We start from the raw sequence: 20,618 nt of genomic DNA, 5'->3' as shown, positions 1-20,618 counted from the left end.
AAAGTTTAGTCTACAGGTTTTTTTCTGCAGAGTATACTTGTGCTATTAGGAATTGTTGTACTTGGCAGTTGGTTTCCTGTGAAGAGGGATACTGTGAACAAAACTTGCATTGCTTTTTGTTTTGGTATTTGATTAGTTTCTTTATAGTAAGCAATTAGCAAATGCTTCACAAGTTGGAAATATTACTATTAAGATCTCAGCGTTTACAACCAACACTTTCTGTGCTTGGGCGCATAAAACATTTGTTACAGAAATTTGTAGTGCTGGAATGCTTGCTATGTGGGCAGTGTGTGGGATAATAAATCATGAGATGTTATGAGTAGTGTAAAGTAATCCTTTTGCTGACCTGTTGTTTTTAATCAAATTATAAAATGCTTATTTACATTCTTTTTAAATACAGACTTTGCTCTGTTTGGAAAGTAAAAGAATATTGAATCTGTCTAAAACAATGTTTGCTACAATTTCATAGTAGTGAGTCGTAGGATCATTGAACCGTCTAGGTTGGAAAAGACCCTTAACATCGTCAAATCCAACCGAGTCTGTCTTTTTAATACTCTATAGTGAGTTCTTGTGTAACTGGCCAAATAGCAGTGTGGAGAATCAAATATTGCTTTGGCTGTTTCTTAAATTTATTTGAGCTTTGCTAGCCCTACTCAGTTCCTTCAAAGTACTATATGTGAGGTTGATCTGTTAAACTTTTTTTTGGTGGGTTTTTTGAACATGAAGATGCTTTGGATTTTCCCTCTATTTTCAAAGTTGAAAGGAAAGTTATAATACAAATTTAGTCCCTGTTATTTAGCTGAGCTTCAGGTTAACTGTGCTGTACTACTGGTGGTACAGCAGGCTTAGTCATAAGCCTGTGTTTATGTGCTAGGTATGAACTCCCTGAGTGCTATCATAACTCGTGCTGGATTGAGGTAAATGGCTGCTCTGGATAGCACCGACACTAGCTGTGGAGGTACTGACGTGAAAGTAGAGCCGTATTTCTAAAGTTTGAGGCAGAAGACTCTTAAGAGTATAGTAGAATCTATGAGGAAAGACATGGTTCTGCAGATTTCTGTGTTAAATTGTGCTGATTAAGTTGGACATGCTTTGCCTCCACACTTTGTCAGTCTGCATAATGAAGCATAAGGATCTACCTGCTTTCTGGCAAACAGGTGTAATAAGAATATTAGACTTAGTTGAAATTATATTCCTACTGAACTATGCAAGTAAAAATTTGGAAATTCTGTTCTTTAAATAGGATTTTCATAGGATGTGTTGCCCTCTTTGCGTGAGGAGCGCACAAAGGACAGAAAGTGTGCAAGGGAGATTAAAATACTCATCAGTTATTAAAATTTTCTTTTGTCAAAGTGATGACCTAACACTTAGCTTAGACCTTCATTTAAAACTAGGCAAATAAAAAATGCCCACTGTCCTTTCAAATTTGGACCGGTACATTGCTATTTTTCTAGTCTGAGTGAACTGTCATGTCTTTTTATTAATATTTTTGTGTAAAACACAAACAGTAACTGAACCGTCTGTTCAAATTATTGGCAGTAGTGAAGCTGAAATCAAATCTCACACTTAGTAGGCAATAAATAGCATCCTTTACTAGATGATTGAAGAATATACAATCAAGTCTGTCTAAATTAGGGTAGGGTTTGGTTGTGACAGTACAGCTAGCTCTGACATTTTATATGCAGCTGTCACATGAAATATTTGAAACTGCTCCTGTCTAAAACTTTGTAAAACAGGGTTAGTTCTCAATTTGCTGCGTGGACAACTTATTCACAACTGAGATAAAGGAGGCAGTTTGCAAATGCATCCATTGCATTGTGGCTGAGCTCTGCGTTCGGGAGTGCAAAAATAATGAATCTCCTTTCAGTATGGGCCAGTGAGGTGTTATTTTCTTAAACACTTTGCAAAGATTATTAGGCAAGCTGCAAGCATTTTAGCCTGAGGTTAAGAAAAAAACCCAAACCAAACACAACTCTTCCCATTTTCTGTTAAATAAGGGGAGTGTGTCTTCTGAGAACTCACTGTTGATGTTAGGTACGCTGTAATAAATGACCTAATTTTCATATGTATTATGAATGTTTGTGGTTATGTTACTGAAAGGGCTTTTATGAGAATTATAGGTATTTGGTACACAGGAGCACTGACACCACATGCATCTCTGACTCAGGAAAAACTGAGTGGAAAATGTATACAAAATAATTAAATTGGGGCTATCTCTGACACTGACCTGCTCAGTTAGTCAAATGTGGCAAGTTTTTAACAGGAAGAGCACTTCACAATTCTGTAAATTAAATGCTGTAGCAGTATTTCTTAATATCTCTAAACAGTATATACTTCTGTTGAATGCGGAGTTTATACTTTCTTCCAACTGTTTGAATAAAAATATTAACCCAAAGCAAATTATAGCTTTATTAATGAAATTACTAATCTTTAAACTTCTGTCACCAATTTGTGCTTAAGTGCATGATTGGGTATATACAGATTAATTTGCTTTATAAATGCTTCAGGTGACACAATTATAAATGACTTTTGTACTGGTATTTTTGTTTTCTTGTATATTAATATACTGATATTGAACTTCTCTGGCAGTTCAGAGTCTGAGAAGTATTGCTACCCTATAAAGAAACATGCAGGTTTATAAAAAAATATGTCTTTTACTTGGACATTAGCTAATGATGACATTAAGCAGTCTTAGATGGGTGTTGACAGGCCTACTCTATTCCTTAGCTACTTAATTCTGCAGCACATTGGGTCCTGTTGGTGCTAACACTCATTCTGCTGTGTGTTGGAGGAAGGGAAGTCTAGCCACATTACTAGCAGTGCTGGGGAAGAGGTGGGCCATTGTTGGCAGCCAGTCTTAAGTTGGCTTGAGTCTGTCGTGAAGCTACACATTTAGTTTAATAGGACGAATATCCCAAAGGCATCACGATACAATAGTCAACGTATAGAAGTATTCTGACTTCAAACTGACGTTATACTGACATCAAACAATATTTTTAAGTAGGGAGAAATCTCTAGAGGCCTAACATCAAAATAGACAAGGTTACTTAGAGTCTTGTGCAGTTGAGTCTTGAACATCTCCAAGGCTGAGTTTGTTTCCTCTATATGCAGTTGGTTCCAGTGCTTAACCTTTTCCATGGAGATGGTTTCATGGTCCTCCCTTTTTTGCTGGGGTCAACTCAAACACTCACACAGTTGCTTGATCACTCTTCTCTCCCTGTGGATAAGGAAAAGATAGAAGGCAGGAAGATTTTTGGATCGAGATAATGACATTTTAATAGGGAAAACCAAAAGAAGAATTAATTCCCTGCTTTTCATTGGGAGGCAGGTGTTTGGCCACTTCATGTAAAACAGGGCTGCAGCACACATAATGGTTGTGTGGGAAAAATCATTTCAGTTGGAAAAGACCTTTAAGATCATCAAGTCCAGCTGCTAACCTAACACTGCCAAGTCCATCAATAAACCATGTCCCTCAGCACCACATCTACCTGTCTTTTAAATACTGCCAGAGATGGAGACTCAACCACTTCCCTGGGCAGCCTGTTCCAATGCTTTACCCTTTTGGTGAAGAATTTTTTCTTAATATCTTTCCCTGGTGTAACATGAGGCTGTTTCCTCTCATCCTGTTGCTTGTTACTTGGGAGACCAACCCCCACCTCATTACACTCTCCTTTCAGGTGGTTGTAGAGAGTGATAAGGTCTCCCCTGAGCTTCCTTCTCTCCAAGCTGAACAACCCCGGTTCCATCAGCTGCTTCTTGAAAGACTTATTCTCTAGACCCTTCATCATAACCACCCTTCCAAAGGTTGAGACAGACACCATTAATCACAAATGTCCACCTTTCTGCCTCCTTTCCCAAGCTTTTACTGCTATGCAGAGCATCCTGTGGTATGTAATATACCTTTGGTCAGCCTGGGTCAGTTGTCCTGGTTATGTCCCTTCTCAACCTCTTGTCCCCCCTAGCTTACTCATTAACACTGGGGACAGGGTGGAAAAGAGAAAAAGCCTTGATGCTGTGCATGCACTTTTCAGCAATAGCAAAACCAGTAGTGTGTTATCAACACTGGTTTAGCCACCAAAGCACAACACCATATGTGCTGCCGTGAAGAAAGTTAACTCCATCCCAGCCAGCCCCAGTGCAGCGCCTTGGTATGTGGGTGACCTTCGTTGCCACGAGGACCCACTACTAACTCTTGAGGCTGTTGATCCCTTCAGTTGTTTTCCACAAGGCTTTCCCCTAACCCATTAGTCCCAAGTCTGTATTATTATGGGTTATTCTGTGCCACTTCATGTTTCTCTGTTTGCTCTCAGCTCAGTCCTCTGGCTTGCTGAGGACCCTCTGAATAGCACCTCTGTTCTCCAACATGGATCACTTCATAGCCTCCCAGGCTGATTTTGCCTGCAGAGGTGATTGTGGGTGCATTCCACTCTGGCTTTCAGGTCATTGATGAAGATGTTTCAAATGTATTAGCTCAGTATCATCTCCTGAAGATGACCTCCTCTAACTGGTTTCCAGTTAGGTCTTAAACTGTTGACCTTTAAGTCTGGCTGGCAGATTTTCAGTCGTGCTGAAGTTGATATTTATCCTATTTGGCACAAGGATGCTGTGGGAGGTGGCATGGGAAGCCTTATTAGAGTCAAAACAAATGACATCCATTGCTGTCCTTCATCCTCAAAACCAGCTATTTCCTCACAAAAATTTATCAACTTAGGCACAGTTTGCACTTTGACTGGGAATTACCAGCATAGATTTACACTTCTTTTTGTTCATGTGCTTGGAAATGATTTTTGGGAGTATTCGTCGTGAGGATCAGGGTAAGGCTGACTGTCTCATAATGTGACAGTTCCTTCTTGCCCTTTTTTGAAGATTAATAAATACATCCTTTGTTAGTGATTTCCTGCGGTCACAGTGACCTCTAAAGAAGAGAGTTTTCTTTGGTTGTATTGGAGTTGGACAACTGGTGATTTCTTTGTGTTAGAAACACCTGTAGACTGTATGAAGATTATACTCATGTCTGCAAAACCATACTGGGAAATAAAGAAATGTAAGAGAGAAAATTCAGCACAAGTCACTGATAAGCCAGGAGCATCCTGTCTAAAGGGATTAGGTCACAGCTCTGAGTTCCATAATTTTTTCAGAGAAAGAAGCAGCCTCAAAGTGGAGGTGAAGTACACTAAGGTTCCTGAGACAGTAACCTTAAAAACTGCATTTATTTCCCCTGTCTACTTACAGGCTAATTGTTTTTGTTTGCTTTGTATTGTAACACAGTATGTTTTGGGGTTTTTTTTTTCATTTCTTAAGCATTAAGAATAGTATCACCATGTCTGGCAAACCTCATGCAATCTGTTCCAACAAAAAATAGTCTGTTGGTTTATTCTTGCAAGGGCTAAAAAATGGCTATAAGGAATAGGACCCTGAAGAGGTTGAAGATGTTCATTTGCAACACTGAAGACCAATAATACAGTGTGAAGGACTTGTAAGGGAGATTTTTGGTTAGGTGTTGATTAAAAAGGCAGGTAGAGGAATTGAACTTCAGAACCCTTTGAAGTTAAACAACTGATCATCTGTTTATGCAGTCTGATGGTGTTTCTAATGCAAAGATGATGCTCACTATTGTAAAAAGAGCTGAATGATTTGTTCTTAAAATATCTTGATTTTGAAACTTCCATCTTGATACTCTCATTAATTTTTAATATCAAAATGTAAAACAGATGTACTTTTAACTATTGAAGATTTTTATATTGGTTAGGTATTTGAAGTGTAGGAACTAAATGTGTTTTCACAGATTAGTAAATGTCTAATGAGTTTTCATGCATTTATTTTTCAGGAGCTGGTGAATCAGGGAAAAGCACGATTGTCAAACAGATGAAGTAAGTATGTTGAAATACTATGATAGAGAAATATTTTTTTTTTATTTGAATAGAGAATTTACTTTTTTTCCTTCCGTAGGATTATCCATGAAGCGGGTTATTCAGAAGAAGAATGTAAACAGTACAAAGCTGTTGTCTACAGTAACACCATTCAGTCCATTATTGCTATCATTAGAGCAATGGGGAGGTTGAAGATTGACTTTGGTGACCCAACCAGGGCTGTGAGTATTGAACACAATACATAGATATACAGCTGAAATATCCATTTTCAATTTTTGTCTGCTACTATTTCCTGAAAAAAACCTCTTGATATCCAAAAATCTTTGTAGAATATAAAGTTTGATTGAAAACTACGTGCTACTGATCTTTACATGGCAAAGTGACCTACAGAGCAATTAGCACTAGGTTGATTCACAACAACTCTTTGGTTTAGATACAATTCTCCTAAATCTGTCCGAATTTGCAGAACTAAACATCTGAGTCTGAGGAACTTTTTGAGAAACATTAAATTATGCAGTCATGCCTCTTTATTTGTATGGTCTTGTGGGTTGTTACATTCTGTAAGCCATTTAAGTTAGACATCTTCACATTCCTTAAAAAAGAAAAAAAAAACAGCTGAAAGAGGTAGGCATCTAGGTACTGTCTGCACTTCTGTGTTAGGTCATAGGTACACCAGTGCCTAAATCATTTCCAGCGTCTGAGTTTCATGCTGTTTCATACTGATTTCCAGCATGGAGGGACTTTATTTTACTCGAAGCAGAGACATAGGCATAGCCCTGTTGCTGGTATTCCATTTTATTATGATACCATATGGATTAAAAATTTTTCCCAAGAAACAGGAGACCATTTCCTAAGCTTTTGTGCACTTTTTCCATCATGTTTCATCTAATGTCCCACATATAAACCTCTAATGGGTCTATTTGCCATTCCACCTATTGAAGCTGGTCCAAACTGATTCTTGGGCTTATTGTTCCTCAAGTCCTAATCCTATACTCTTACCTGTGGTGACCCTGATGATGTGCACCACCTGGTCAGGAAGTTAGATGCACCGAGTGTCTGTGTAAAGTGCTTAGTTTAAGAGGTTTTGCTTGTTCTCTGTTTCCAGGAATACCCTCGGTGCTGCAGTGCTGAAATGCATCACCAAAGCTGTTAGTCTGAGTACCACTGGTAGTCAGTTTGGGCGCTGCGTGCTTTTATTTTCTTTCCATAGAAATCAATGTCAGAATATGGAATGCTCACTGGTACAGTTTTTGAAGCAGGGACTAGCCACGTTATGGGTGTCTTGCAGGAAACATGGAGACATGGTTTTTTTGCTGCATGTGTATTGAAATATGTTAGTTAGTCAGGGATATTTTGTCATAATTAAATTCTTTCCATTGTGTTAAAGTTGAATTACAGTTTGGGAGGAGAGAAGGGTCTTGATCAAGAAACGGTGTGTAAATCCTTCATTCATGACTAAGTCTTGCGTTCAAGATCTTACTGATTGCTTAAAAAGCAATATATAAATATTGGAGAGTGTGCCTTCAGTGACCTTGTGAAATGTGTAATGTATGGTTGTTGTAAGGAAGACAAATGTTCATAAGATTATGTAAAGTGGGTCATAAAGTTGTACCCAAAAATCTAAATCTGATTATCAGTCTGGAGTTAATTTCCATTTTGCTCTCTGATTATTTTATGTACCTATATTCTGCCTGAAACCTCCTCAGTTGTAAACATTAACTAGTAAAAACTTCATTTTCATTGTTTACTCCTCTCTGCACTTGCTCTCATGTTTGCTGTTGTCTTCCCTTAGGACCGAAGTTTTCCAGGGCAGCAACAGTGTCTTTGCACATGTTAGTTCTCTCTTTGTGCAGTGGAGTCCTCTCTAGAGTCTGGCAGTTATGGCTGGGAGGAGGCAGATGGTAGACTCATGGTACTATATACATAGTAAGAGAAAACGGAGGAGGAGTAAATTTAGGTGTCAGCAGATTAAATGACTAACAAGAAGATTTGAGGGATGTTATATATGATATCAGTCTGAAGTGGTTTGTGTCCCTTGACTTCAGAGAGCTTTATAAATGATGAGGCAAACTTTTGTCAGTAATAACCTTAAAATAGCTGTCCATCCCTTTGCATCTAGTCAGTCTTGGTAGTCCAAAATCTTTTTTCAGAGTGACACTGCTATGGAAGTTCAGTACTAGATTTTTGCCAATTGTAGTCAGAAATGGAAAAAGAAATTCAAACCTTATATATCAGTCTCACTCTAAAAAAAAAAAAAAAAATGCTTAATCCTTGATTACTGTAGTATATCCTTTTAAAATTCTATTTCATTTTTGTTTTGTCATTTTTTGAGGGGGAAAAAAAAGCTCAAAATCGTGCCTCCTGAAACTGTTACAGTCAGACTTTTACTTAAATTTCTGAGAGTTTTATTCTAAATTAATAAGTTTCTATGGAAAAGTCATATACTCTTATTTCTGTCAGAAGACTGATGTTAAAGCAGTGAGTTGAATGTTTTCTCTTTTAAAGCTATCGAGTCAAGGGAGCGGAGATTAACCAGCAGCTTCAGTCTGCAGCAGTCAGTATCTTTAGAACAGTCACTGCTTCCTGTGCTTATCCTGTTGGTTTTTTTTTTTTTCACAGCTTATTGTTTGAACAGCAAGGGTGACAGAACTAGGTACTTCTACAGATTTGCATCTGTAGGTTCATTTGCTGTTTTGTGAAAATAACCTTATGGGTTTGTTTAATCCTCTTCTTTCTTGAAATATTTTCAGTTTCCAGCTGGTGTGCTTCAGTCCTCTCTTTTCTCCTTCTTTCTTTCCAGTATCATGTTCCTTCTTTTAATTAATGGACAAACAGTATCTACGTGCTGTAGGTAGTAGTTACAAGCCACAACTATGCTTATTTTTTCTGGCTGACGAACCTTGACACTACATCACATACAGCTAATAACCAAGATCAAACCACAGGAGAGTACTAATGAGAATCTCTTTCCTCTACCCAGCTGCTATTTTCTTCTTCCAGTGCCTTACAGATCTAACATTAACTTTCTTTCCTCAGTCAGAATTGGATGAATCAAATTGTGTTAAAGGAGACTGGTGAATTGACATCCTGTACTCCTCCATTAGCCTCACTCTCAAAGGCAGTCATCATATATACTATAAAAGCCAGCATTTGTTCTCTTAAAAATCTTGATGTTTGCTTGATATCACATTACCAAGAAGACTTGGTCTCTGTAGAATAATAAAGGTAATGGATATTTGTAACTTATTTATCCGTAAAGGTTTTGAGAAGTATTTTTCAATTTCCTGATGCATGATTTGAGAAGAAATGATCATTTGTCACTTTCAAACAGAATTGGATTTGAACAGCGATTAAAGTGTTTTCTTTAGTCAATCAATATACATCTGCATTTCTGAAGGTTCTAGTTGCATTGAAATCATTCTGTTCAGTTCGTGGTATTGGATAAGCAAAGGTGGTTAACTTCAGACTTGAGCTCAAAATACGTTACTCCTGTTTATAGAGGCTTAGTTCAAGTTACAAGCAGATCAGAAGAAGCTTACCAGCTTTTGAGAAATTTGGGTTACTAATATTTTTTCTTTTGAAAAATATGGGAATTAATATCCTTTGCAGAACACTTAAGACCAGTTGTTCCCCTTCACATTTTTTTGGTTTGGTTACATTCATGCTTATCAGATTAAAGTAACTCATTTGCTGACTATAGTTATTAGCTGATAATGCTTCTGTTTGTATTTCTCAGTGTTTGTCTCTCTATTTTCTGTTTACATCCTAAAGGATGATGCTCGTCAACTCTTTGTGTTAGCTGGAGCAGCAGAAGAAGGATTTATGACTGCAGAGCTTGCTGGAGTTATCAAGAGACTGTGGAAAGACAGCGGAGTTCAAGCTTGTTTCAACAGGTCTAGAGAATACCAGCTTAATGACTCTGCTGCCTAGTAAGTACCATGTGACAAACAAGATTGTCTTATAAGTAGTAACTAAAGGAATATAAGGGAAGTCTTGTCTTTTGAGGAATTCCTGATCCCACGTAAATGGAAAATTTTGAAGTATCTGGACAAAGATGCTGTCTACTTGGGTTGAAATGCTCCAACTAATCTTCAAGGTGGGAAGGAAAGAACTGTGGTATAAATATGAATTGGAGTAATATTCTGACCAGTTGTTTCTTCTTCCCGAGGAAGAAAAAAGTTGTTTTAATGTTCTTTAGTAGCATTTGTGTTACAAAACCATGACTCAAGTACCTCTTCAGTGTCTGAACGTATCCAGGAAACTTGATTACGTGATGTGAAGCTGTATTACCAAGGATACTACTTTCATGTTCATAATAGAGTTTCTTCTGTGGCTCAACATTGTTGCATTTTCTTTGTTAATTAAAGGTTTCCCTTAGAAATGTGCTGAGCAAAGGCAATAATCAGAATGTGTCATCTATGTTAGGATACTTCGTTAAAAAAATAAAATAGTAAGGAATAGAGGGTCTGAGAATAAGATGTGATGGCAGCAAGTAATGGTCAGTCAGTCAGTCAAGGAAAAGCGTCCACTGAGGGAGAGGTAAGATGGTAAAGAATGAAATAGCAGTGATACTGGCCATATAGGGCAATTTTTTTAAAGCTTTTTAATTCTCATTTTGTAGTGTTTGAAGATGTTTTTCACTTTCCTTAAAATAAGCTACTTCTCTTCTTTAGAATAACTACATAAATAAAAACTGTGCCGGTGAGGTAACCAGAGAAGGCTACAGCTGGAGTAATGCGATTATAGGCATGCCAAATTAATGGAAATGGGATCAAATTGTGTTGCAATAGCACTGATACTTCCAGCATGATTGGTGTTTCTTTGCTGAAGTTGTTCTAAGGGTACAGAGGGTAGGTAGATGTCAACAAGCTGGACTCACAATGACAGCTTGCTTGAGAGATACCACGTGTATAAACTTTCTTCAGTATAGAGCACTTGGGAGATCACTGGCTTTCCTCTGTAACATCCTCTGTTCTATTTTGTTGTTTCAGATTTCTCTACCTCCAATTCCATAAGAAAACAGTTCTAGCCATGCAGTTGTATCCTTAGAATTGCTGACTTTTAATTAGACTGAAAGGAGAACATAATGGCTTCCCTATTTACTATGGGAAAAGCACAGATAGGATTTGTGTGGGGTTTAGAAACACTGGGCTTCTTGGCCTGCATGGCAAAAGTTTTAACAATGAAAATACAGTATTGTAAAAAAAAAAAAATGCATGCAATTAGAAACTCTCAGTAGAATGTTAATTGTGATGCTATTCTTTTCATAGTTATCCAGGGTAATTTGGGGCTTTGGTTATAGCTCAAAGTAACTTGTAGTTCAGTAGGTTACAAAATGAAGGTATTTGTCTAGTTACTACAAATAACAGTGGTGTATGTGGAACCATGTTTGCATTTTGGGATTTCAAAAGAAGAATTCACAGTATTGAAGTTAATTGCTTATGTTTTCTTCTAGAATGAAATACCTTTCTGACTCTAAGGCTTATTTCAAAAAACCCTGGAAAATTGAGGGGAATAATGTGTCTCTTTGTCTCAGAGAACGGTATTTTATAGAAGTCAAACGCAATATCATGAATGGACCTAGAACTTGGGTGATTCTTTGTAATTATCTCATTTTATGAATAACTGAAAGCAGTATTTATTTTTACCTTCAGTTACTTGAATGACTTGGACAGGATAGCACAAACCAGCTACATTCCAACCCAACAAGACGTTCTCAGGACTAGAGTGAAAACTACAGGAATAGTGGAAACACACTTCACTTTCAAAGATCTTCATTTTAAGTATGTAAACTGTGCTGCATGTTCATCTGTCTGTTATGGCCTTTTAATGACATAACAAATTTGTCTAACTATAACTTTTTTTTTCTTTCCCCTTTCTGAAAAATGTTCCTCATGCTTGGCTCAATTTTTTGAAGGGATGTGGGAGTCGTTGGAACTCCTGTAATAACTCAGAATAAATACGCAGTTATGCAATACATGCTTTGATTTTATTGGAAGTTTTTTGTAAAGATATTTTATATGTAAATTAGATCTCAAAATAGTCCATTTTCTGCCCTTTTAAATAGCTGTTCTATCGGATTCTTCTCTATAACTGTTCTATCAGATTCTTCTCTTTAAATTCAGTTGAAGAGCTGCAGGCTTATAAATATTTGCTGGTGTTGTACGGAAGAGGAAATGAGTTTTCCTGAAGAACTGAATTCAAATATTTTGTACTTTAAGGTAGTACTTTATTCAGTGATGAACGAATGTGACTAACGTTTCCTGTGGTGTGGGATTTTCAAATAACGTTAACGTGATGAACATTTTATGTCCGAAGACATTCATGATGAAAGTATAGGATAGTGTAAATGTAATCATATTCTACCTCCTACTGATCAGGAAGAACGAGAAGAAAACTCAGTAAAACTCACATTGCATCTGCATTTAGATTGTGCAGAGATTGTCAGCGTATCTATACAATATTTTTGTTTAGTATCCTCATGGAAGGGTTTTTTTTGTGTCAATGCATAGCAAGTACTATAATATGGATGCTTCAAGGCATCCATACCATGGAAATATATTCCTTGGTTTAGGGTTTCAGTGTACCAAATTCATATTCATCCATAAAATAATAGCTGGTAAATGGGAACGAGCCTCTTGCAAACCTAGGGAGAGTAGACTTTAGGCAAGCCTTAAGACAGGGCTTCAGTATTCTGAGGAACTATCAATTTTCTCACTCACTTTCTAATGTTTCTTGTTCAGTTCCTTATTGTAGATGGGTTTAAATTCTTCCACCCTCTCAGTGACTTTGTATGCAGATAGCTACTTGCAGGCTGTGCTGATTATTAGGACTGTTATAAGGATCATATGATTACAGTCCTAAAAAGTCCATTACAAGGAGCATATGATTACAATTCTATAAAATGTGTAACTTTAAGACAGGCCTTTGGAAGTACTTAGCTGTAATGTTGCACATTTAAACGCCTCTACAGCAGGTGTTTAAATTCTAGGTGCCTTAGGAGATAGGCTTGATGAGTTATTGGAAAGGATCAAAGAGGTATATTCTTACATAATGTTGCAAAGAACTTTTAAGATGCCCTAAGGGCATGAAAGGCTTGATTATACCAAGATAAGGGTGCATAAACATGACTAGCTGTTGTTTTCATGTTTTTTTCATTATCTTTTCTTTCCTGTTTTGCTGTGTGTTTAGATTCTTTGAGCCTCATTTCAGCCTTCTCTAAAGCGCTTATCATAGCTTTGATTATTGATTCAATCTAAAATGCGAATAGCAAGTCATCTTCACCCCATTTCTATAGACTATTTCAGAAGTTGAGTCTGATTATTTACTACTTTTGTCTTCAAAGAACACCTTATTTTGTAGAAATGCTCTTCTGATAATCTAACAAATTCTTACGGAAATTCTTGTCGCAATACACAATTGTAAAATTAGCATTAGAATTGACAGAATGACTAAAATTTAAGGTATTAATTATTAAGGTACACATGTACAAAATATCTTTACTAATCCGAAGAACTAAGTAGGAGTAGGTAGATGACCTGCATTTATATAGAGTATATAGGATATCCAGGGACTTCCCCTCAAAGATATCTCTGAAGGAAAGGAACACTTCTAAGGCAATCTTTTTTCTTTTTAAATTCTAACAAGAGTAATCTTTAAAGTGTTTTATAAGATGGCATTATTCTGTTGTAGAACATTAAATGGGCAGCGAACATTGTCACTTGTGCGATGGTATTACCCAAGTAGAAGACCTCATGAGAGGTTATGGTGTTTCTGATCAGAAGGCAAAATATGATTTCCTTCTTTCTCTCCTCTACTTATTTCTACTGTTTCTTTTAAAATAAAAATCTGGCAACTCAGAACACTTGAAGATTTCTAAAAACAAGCTGTAATTGAATCCCTTCAAATGCAATTTACCTAGTCAGGTAGTACACTAACATTAGATCAGTGGGGGTTTGTCTGCCTGCCCCACCCCCACTTCCTGCAATCTTAACAGCCCATGGAAAACAGGAAAGGGGGATAATAAAAAACAGGTCAGATTTAATAAGTGTGTAATATGTGAGGCTTTGCAGATACATATCTTTTTTGTAAACACTCTGTCTCAAAAGAAATGTTTGTCAAATTCGAATGTTTCAAAGGCTGGGAAGTAGAACAAACAACTTGTATAAGCTTAAAGAAGTGAAAGCAATCATAATAAATATTTGGCGTCCTTTTGGCCCATAACATGTTTTGTATGGGTACCAGAATCATGTTCTTCGCTTAAATAGCCTGAAAGAAGCAGAACATAGGCAGTCTGGTAACACTAGCTTTCAAAAACATATTATGCTAATGAAAGGACCTTGCATAAGTCCTTAAATTTGCACAACTGCAGATAAATCACTCAGAAGACACCCATTTAATATAGCCAGGTAACACACCTTAGTAGAGTGGTGACTGGAGGGCTGTCTTTAATGCTCATTTAGTTCAGTGAAGTAATTTGTCGTAACGTGGCATAGTTACCGTGTAATCTCATTGGAGAAGTCTGGTTTCTTTAAATACTGGGAAGTCACTAAAGCATTTCTCTAATACCTTTATTCTTTAGGTAAGGGCGGTAGATTCAGCTGTTAGAAACTTCAATTCTTACAGCACTGCCTTGTATCTCTTTTTAGTTTATTGTAGACTCTGATTTACCTTGCATAAGAAAAATATGCATCTTTTGAATAGTCTAAACATAGTGCAGTGAGTTTTAGCACCTGAGGAAAGTGCTTGAAAGATGAGCTAGCACACAGCCCTGTCTGCACACCCTCCGTGTTGGAAGGTACAATCTGTAAATAATTCTTTCAGAAATTTAAAAAATTTATCTGCAGTAGAAGCAGCTTCTATGTGTGTAACAGTCTTTTGGGGCTGTGACCTAACAGGCCTCAGTATGACTTCTAAGAGGGTAGGTGAAAAGCATGTGGGCTTTAAGACCACTCTGTTCAGAACAGCTAATTTTTCTGAAAGATACTTGCAGCCCTATCTTAAGAGTTTTGTCTGCCAAATAGTTGTTTTTTTCTGTATGCCTGTGCTGATACCATGGAGAACAAGCTTCATTACATAAAACAATCCATCAAGTTCTTATTACTTGCTGTTGAGGTGTTCACTGTGAAACTCTGGTGCCAATAGTTCACCCAGCACTAGATTTTGGTATATAAAAACTTCATAGATGAGTGCGAACAGATGGTTTGCATGAAGAACTGGGAGTTTGTTAGGTGCACTGTTGTTAGGTTGACAGCCCGCAAAAGAGACAAACATCACTGGTGAAATACACCACTGCCAGAGAGGCTACTCTGAACTGAAGCAAACATTTCTGGCTAAAATCAGTGTCTGTGAATACAAACTGGAAACTACACTTCTTTTATCTTCAGAAGTTGTCCATGTTCTTCATTTCCCCCCCGCCTTCCCAGAATACATGCTGGCAACATAGTCTGAACAAGTCAAAATCATAGAATGCTTCTTGTACAGACCTATTTTTTAGATATTTTTCCTGTTCTTTGTAAGAATACTTTTTACTGCAGTTTTTTTATTAATATGGGAAGTCGTGCCATGTTTTCTTATACTTCTCAGTTATCATCTTAGTAATATTTTTGCATTGAGCAGAGCCATAAGATGCTGTTGAATGAGATGATATCCATGCAGATTGATACTACAGTACTGCCATCAGTATGAATCATTTAATTTCTCATGTTCCTTAGAAGCTTAGAAGCATAAAAAATAAAGGGAGCAATTTTCTTGTTCAGTTTTTTGTGTTGTATTCTGTCCTGTGCTATAAAGAGTGAGATTTGTTGTTCCTGCATACCCTACAGTCTACCAGAAGCCCTCAGCGCAGTAGCCTTACCACTACTGCAGTTCTGAATGATTTTGGGTCATGCTGGAATATCTTTAGAATAATGCATTTAATGCATAGTATGACATTTTTACCCAAATAAGGTTTTCATGGTAGAGCTGATCATTCTACTGCTTACAGCAAAGAGGACGGGGATGAGGAAACCGGTCTGTCCTCTCTTCTCTCCCCCTCCTGCCATTTGAGCATTTTTATACCTACTGAATTCTAAGCTCTTTTATGACAATGTAGAAAACAGTTACACTTACTTGTGAAAAGACGTGTCTTATTGAAGACAAAAGTCGGGCCTCTTTTAAAAGGGATAATTGCATTTGCTTGTAAGGAGGAAGAAAAATCAAATTTTTGCATGATAGAATACTGGCTAACATAGTGAGGGAAGTAGAAATGTGACATAAATGCATTGTTCTGAAGCCCTAAGTCATCTCAAGAATGAGACAACAGGGTTTTTTTTCTTTCTGTAATAGGAAAGACACAGGTGGGAAAAGTCTTTTTTAATCTTTCTTTGAGAAGATCCTACCATGATATATATATCACTTAGTTTCAATATACCACTTCTGTCTGCTTTTTTTTTTTTTGTGATGGGACCTGTCCCCCCACCCTGTGATTCAGAATTCATTATATCAGGATGCTATTTATCTGGCTTGCAAAATACTTGAAATTCCTAATGATGTCTAATGAAGATTCCGTCTTTCAGAGGGGCTGTAGCCAATAGCAGTTAGTAAGTGGACATTTAAAGCCATTTAAAGCATTTAGATAGCAAATCCATTTGTACTGGAGCAGCGAAAAGCAAATCCATTTGTATCATGCTAGTTTGCTGTTCAGTTCTGGAATGTGGTCTTTTCCTACTACTCTATTTCTGCTATGCGAAGAATTGAAAAGAGAAAAGACTACCTTTTGTAGCTCGGTTTTCCCACTTAACTGCATTTCCAAAAATTGTGTTTATTAGAGGGGAAAACTATTATTATTATTATGTAATGCTTATTTTGTCTTTTAAGATAATTTATATTCAGAACACTAAAAGAACAATAATAAACTCAGTGTAACTTGTATCCAACTTCCTTTGTATTGTGTTATTTCCAAGTTCTAAAACAGACACAGCTCTGCTCTTAAAGAAGCTTGCATTGTTGACCAATAACCTTTCATTATTTTAGACTTTTTTTAATTTGGACTAAAGGTTGAATAACATTTTCATCTAGTTTACATTTAGTAAAGCTAATTGTGTATTTTTATTTTTTATAGATTTGCAATTGACTTTGTTAATGAAATATAGTTTTATAAATAAACGGTTTAGTTTTCATCTCACTTTCTCATGTTTTGTAAAATGTTGTATAGGAAAGAAAGTTTTCAAGGCTTTAGTAATATGTTGCAGATTTTTATGCTCTCAAAATTTTGTGATCAGATTTACACAGCTGATACTTTCAGTTTTATTGGTTAACATTCAGAAAGCTAGAAATTCCAAAGCTGAGTCCCTGCTTTGCACTTCTATTTTGCAGAATGTTTGATGTTGGAGGCCAAAGATCAGAGCGGAAGAAGTGGATTCATTGTTTTGAGGGTGTTACAGCAATTATTTTCTGCGTGGCATTAAGTGACTATGACTTGGTCTTGGCTGAAGATGAGGAAATGGCAAGTACCTTCATGCTGAAGAAGGGCACAGTTGTGGGGTAGAAACTAAATTTGAAAGGAAAGCTATACATATTTTAGAGTGTTACTGCTGTGTAAGATGTATGGGGTTTGAGTAAAAGCTCTCAGAAACGGTGATAGAATTCATGCTTTCAGGCTTCAAAGTACTTCCTCATTCTCAGAAGGAATACTGAGACTATGCTTTTCAGCTGTGCTCTTTTGTGTTCTAAAGGATGTATAAATTAATGTAGATAGATTGTCAGTAAAATATACATTTTAGTCTCTTCATGGATGCTAGAAGTATATAAGAAGTTGCTTGACTTATCTGTTTCTACTTTACTGAATGTTTTGTTCTACTTTCCTTCCTCAGTCATCAGTTTTTGTTTCTTTCTGAGTGTGACCTCTTTCCGTAGTTGCAGAAATTTTGCTTTTCCTTCTCCCTTCCATATCCGTATGCACAGAGCGCATGGTTTCTACTATCTGAGTGGTCTAAAGTGATGCTTATCTGTTGTGAGTCATGGACAAACGTCTGAGCCTTTCCTCATGTTCTGCAGCTTCTTAAATAAAGTTTGGGGAGGAAAGAGAAATAAAACTTTTTACGTCAGATGTAGTCAAAGATGATGATCATAGCTAAGCATCCTGCTACTTAAATGACTGGAACTTGGCCAGAGTACTTACATGTTGGATAATTTTTCTCCAGAGTTAAAAATTAGGCTAAGAGGAAAAAAGCCTGCTCACTTGATTCTGTAGTTCTGTGGAACTATATATGGTTTTTTTCTTATACGCGAATCTCAGCAAGGTGCAGTATTTAATTTTTAATTTCAAGGAGATCTAATCAGTATAAGACAAATTTAGATAACTCAGCATCTCTTGTAGAATATCTGCACTGCAAAATGTCAAAACACACCAAAAGTTTCTAAAATGTTGAACATCTTAAACCTGGAAATAATAAAAAATAAAAAGTAGTTGCTTGAAGCCTACTCGTGAAAGTGTTCTTAGTAGTAGCCTTGGCCTCTCTGTCTTTCCCTGTGGTAAAATGGGATTCTGTATGCTAGAAACCTAGGTTTTGTAACTTACCTGGTTCATTTGTAACTAATCAAAAATATGTATCCTGACTTTACTACTGAAGTCTGATAGAGTATAACAAGGTGTTTTTTCCAATTACAGAATCGGATGCATGAAAGCATGAAATTGTTTGACAGTATCTGCAACAATAAATGGTTCACAGACACCTCTATTATTCTCTTCCTGAACAAGAAAGATCTTTTTGAAGAAAAAATCAAAAGGAGTCCTCTCACTATTTGCTACCCTGAATATGCAGGTATTGGAGGGGTTGCAGGTGTCAAGTAATTTTTTGGTTAAATTACTTCGATTTTGATGCACAAATCAGGAGGAGTTTAATAACTGGGTATCTAAAATATTTGAATGAAATGTGGGAATTTTTTGTGGGGTGTTTTGGTGTGTTTTCTTTGTCTTTTTTTTCTTATGGGTCACAAAATAGTGCTAAGTCAGATTCACCTTTTTAGCCAGTGCTGGTCCACTGATGGCATTTACATGTTATTGCTGCAACTCTTTTCAGCCTGATTTATATAGCTTTTTTTTTCCTAATGCACTCCTTTTTTTGTACTTAGATGTTATTTTTTTTCCACTACCAGAAACCCCTGAAGATACACTCCCTGTTCAAGTAAATTCTTGTGTACATACGTGTTAGTAGGTGACTTATCCAGGAAATACAGAGCAAAAGAGGATGATTTAGTTTAAAAAGTCTTAGCCTTTTCATGTAACTTCAGACTATTCCATTATACAGGAAATGGTGTGTTGGAGGTAAAAAGTTTAGGAGGAACATGTAAGCTGAATGTCTGTAAGTTTGGGAAAAATCCAAACCTTTTAAAAACATGAAAATTGGCAGAGAGTAACTTGAATGAAGGAAGCAAAATATCCCCATCTAGGCAACAGTGGTGGGTCATTAATGACTTGCTCTGTCTGTCACTGCAGTAAATGGAATGACTCTTTGCAGCTGGAATTGAGTCATAGAATCAGAATAATGTAAATTGGAAAACGCCTTTAAGATCGAGTCCTTAATTTTTATTCTTAAAAATATGTCTGAAAGGTTTCCTTCAAGATTTATGGTATCTTAAAACAATGACTCTGGAATTACTCCTCTTCAGGTTTAGGTGAACTGTTTCCAAAGACCCAATCCCTTCAAAGACATAGTTAGCATCTTCTTTCTCGGTTTGAAACCTGCTTACTGAGCAATTTTCTCCTTCTAGGATCAAACACTTACGAAGAAGCAGCTGCTTACATTCAGTGTCAGTTCGAAGATCTGAACAAGAGGAAAGACACAAAGGAAATCTACACCCACTTCACATGTGCCACAGACACAAAAAATGTGCAGTTTGTTTTTGATGCTGTAACTGATGTCATTATTAAAAATAACCTTAAAGACTGTGGCCTCTTCTGAGAACAGACGAAAGGTTGTTAAATGGTAAATTACATGCCTGAAAACAGGACTTAGGCATTTGGAATATGCCCATGCTGTGTCAAACCTGCATAGATATACTTAATTCTCTTTTATTTTATTTCTAGGTTTGGAGAACGACTTCGCACAATTCTAATCTGATTCTTTTCAAGGTGAAAGAAAGACACAATAAATACATTGTGCTGAATGATAGATCAGTACTGTACTTGCCTGTTTTAACAGCTTTATTTATGTTTGTCATGTAAATTTAAGTAATTAGTTAACACAGATGTCAGTTGATTGTATGTAAACTTGTAGTAATGTATTTGTATAAACGTTGAATGGAATATTTTAGTAACTTGATGTCCTAAAATTTCCATGTTTTATGAAGATACTCTTAGAGGAGACAGACACTTTTTGCCTTTGGATTATTTAAACATCTTGTAAAGTTAAATTTTCTTTTCATCTTAAGGGTGCATGCTGCCTTATTCTTTACTTTTGTTGGTAATACTGTATATGACGTTAGCTTTTTTGATATTTAAACAGCCTTGTACACCTGCGCAGACTTAAAGAAACATAACCAATAAAACTTGTTTTTTGCCTTAAGTTTTGGGAAAAAAAATCTTTTTATAAATTTAAGATAAATGCAAGATTATTTTTTAAATTTAAACAAAATCCACAGTTCACAAAATCTGGGCTTGCAGTCTTTGCAGTGCAAATGCAGCAACACTGAGAAATTGAATTTTAAAGTTCAACTATCATTGAAGCTAATGGAAATGCAAAGAAAGTTGTTAAAACCATTCATATA

General features: G+C 36.5%; 1 protein-coding gene across 1 annotated transcript in view; it reads left to right on the top strand.

The window, feature by feature from the left end:
* LOC104501917 (guanine nucleotide-binding protein G(i) subunit alpha-1) overlaps positions 1-20,152 on the top strand; it is a 33,958-nt gene extending 13,806 nt beyond the window's left edge. The window contains exons 2-9 of the mRNA XM_010145811.1: positions 5,828-5,870; positions 5,950-6,091; positions 9,642-9,799; positions 11,525-11,653; positions 17,226-17,355; positions 18,520-18,673; positions 19,623-19,837; positions 19,939-20,152. Of these exons, the coding sequence (XP_010144113.1) occupies positions 5,828-5,870; positions 5,950-6,091; positions 9,642-9,799; positions 11,525-11,653; positions 17,226-17,355; positions 18,520-18,673; positions 19,623-19,813 (947 nt within the window). The 3' untranslated portion in view covers positions 19,814-19,837; positions 19,939-20,152. The remainder of the gene's footprint in view (positions 1-5,827; positions 5,871-5,949; positions 6,092-9,641; positions 9,800-11,524; positions 11,654-17,225; positions 17,356-18,519; positions 18,674-19,622; positions 19,838-19,938) is intronic.
* Positions 20,153-20,618: the final 466 nt, after the last annotated feature.

Source organism: Buceros rhinoceros, unplaced genomic scaffold (genome assembly GCF_000710305.1).
Source record: "Buceros rhinoceros silvestris isolate BGI_N320 unplaced genomic scaffold, ASM71030v1 scaffold13441, whole genome shotgun sequence".
Classification (NCBI taxonomy): domain Eukaryota; kingdom Metazoa; phylum Chordata; class Aves; order Bucerotiformes; family Bucerotidae; genus Buceros; species Buceros rhinoceros.
The sequence above is the reverse complement of the archived record's forward strand: the minus strand, read 5'-3'. Positions and strand labels throughout refer to the sequence as shown.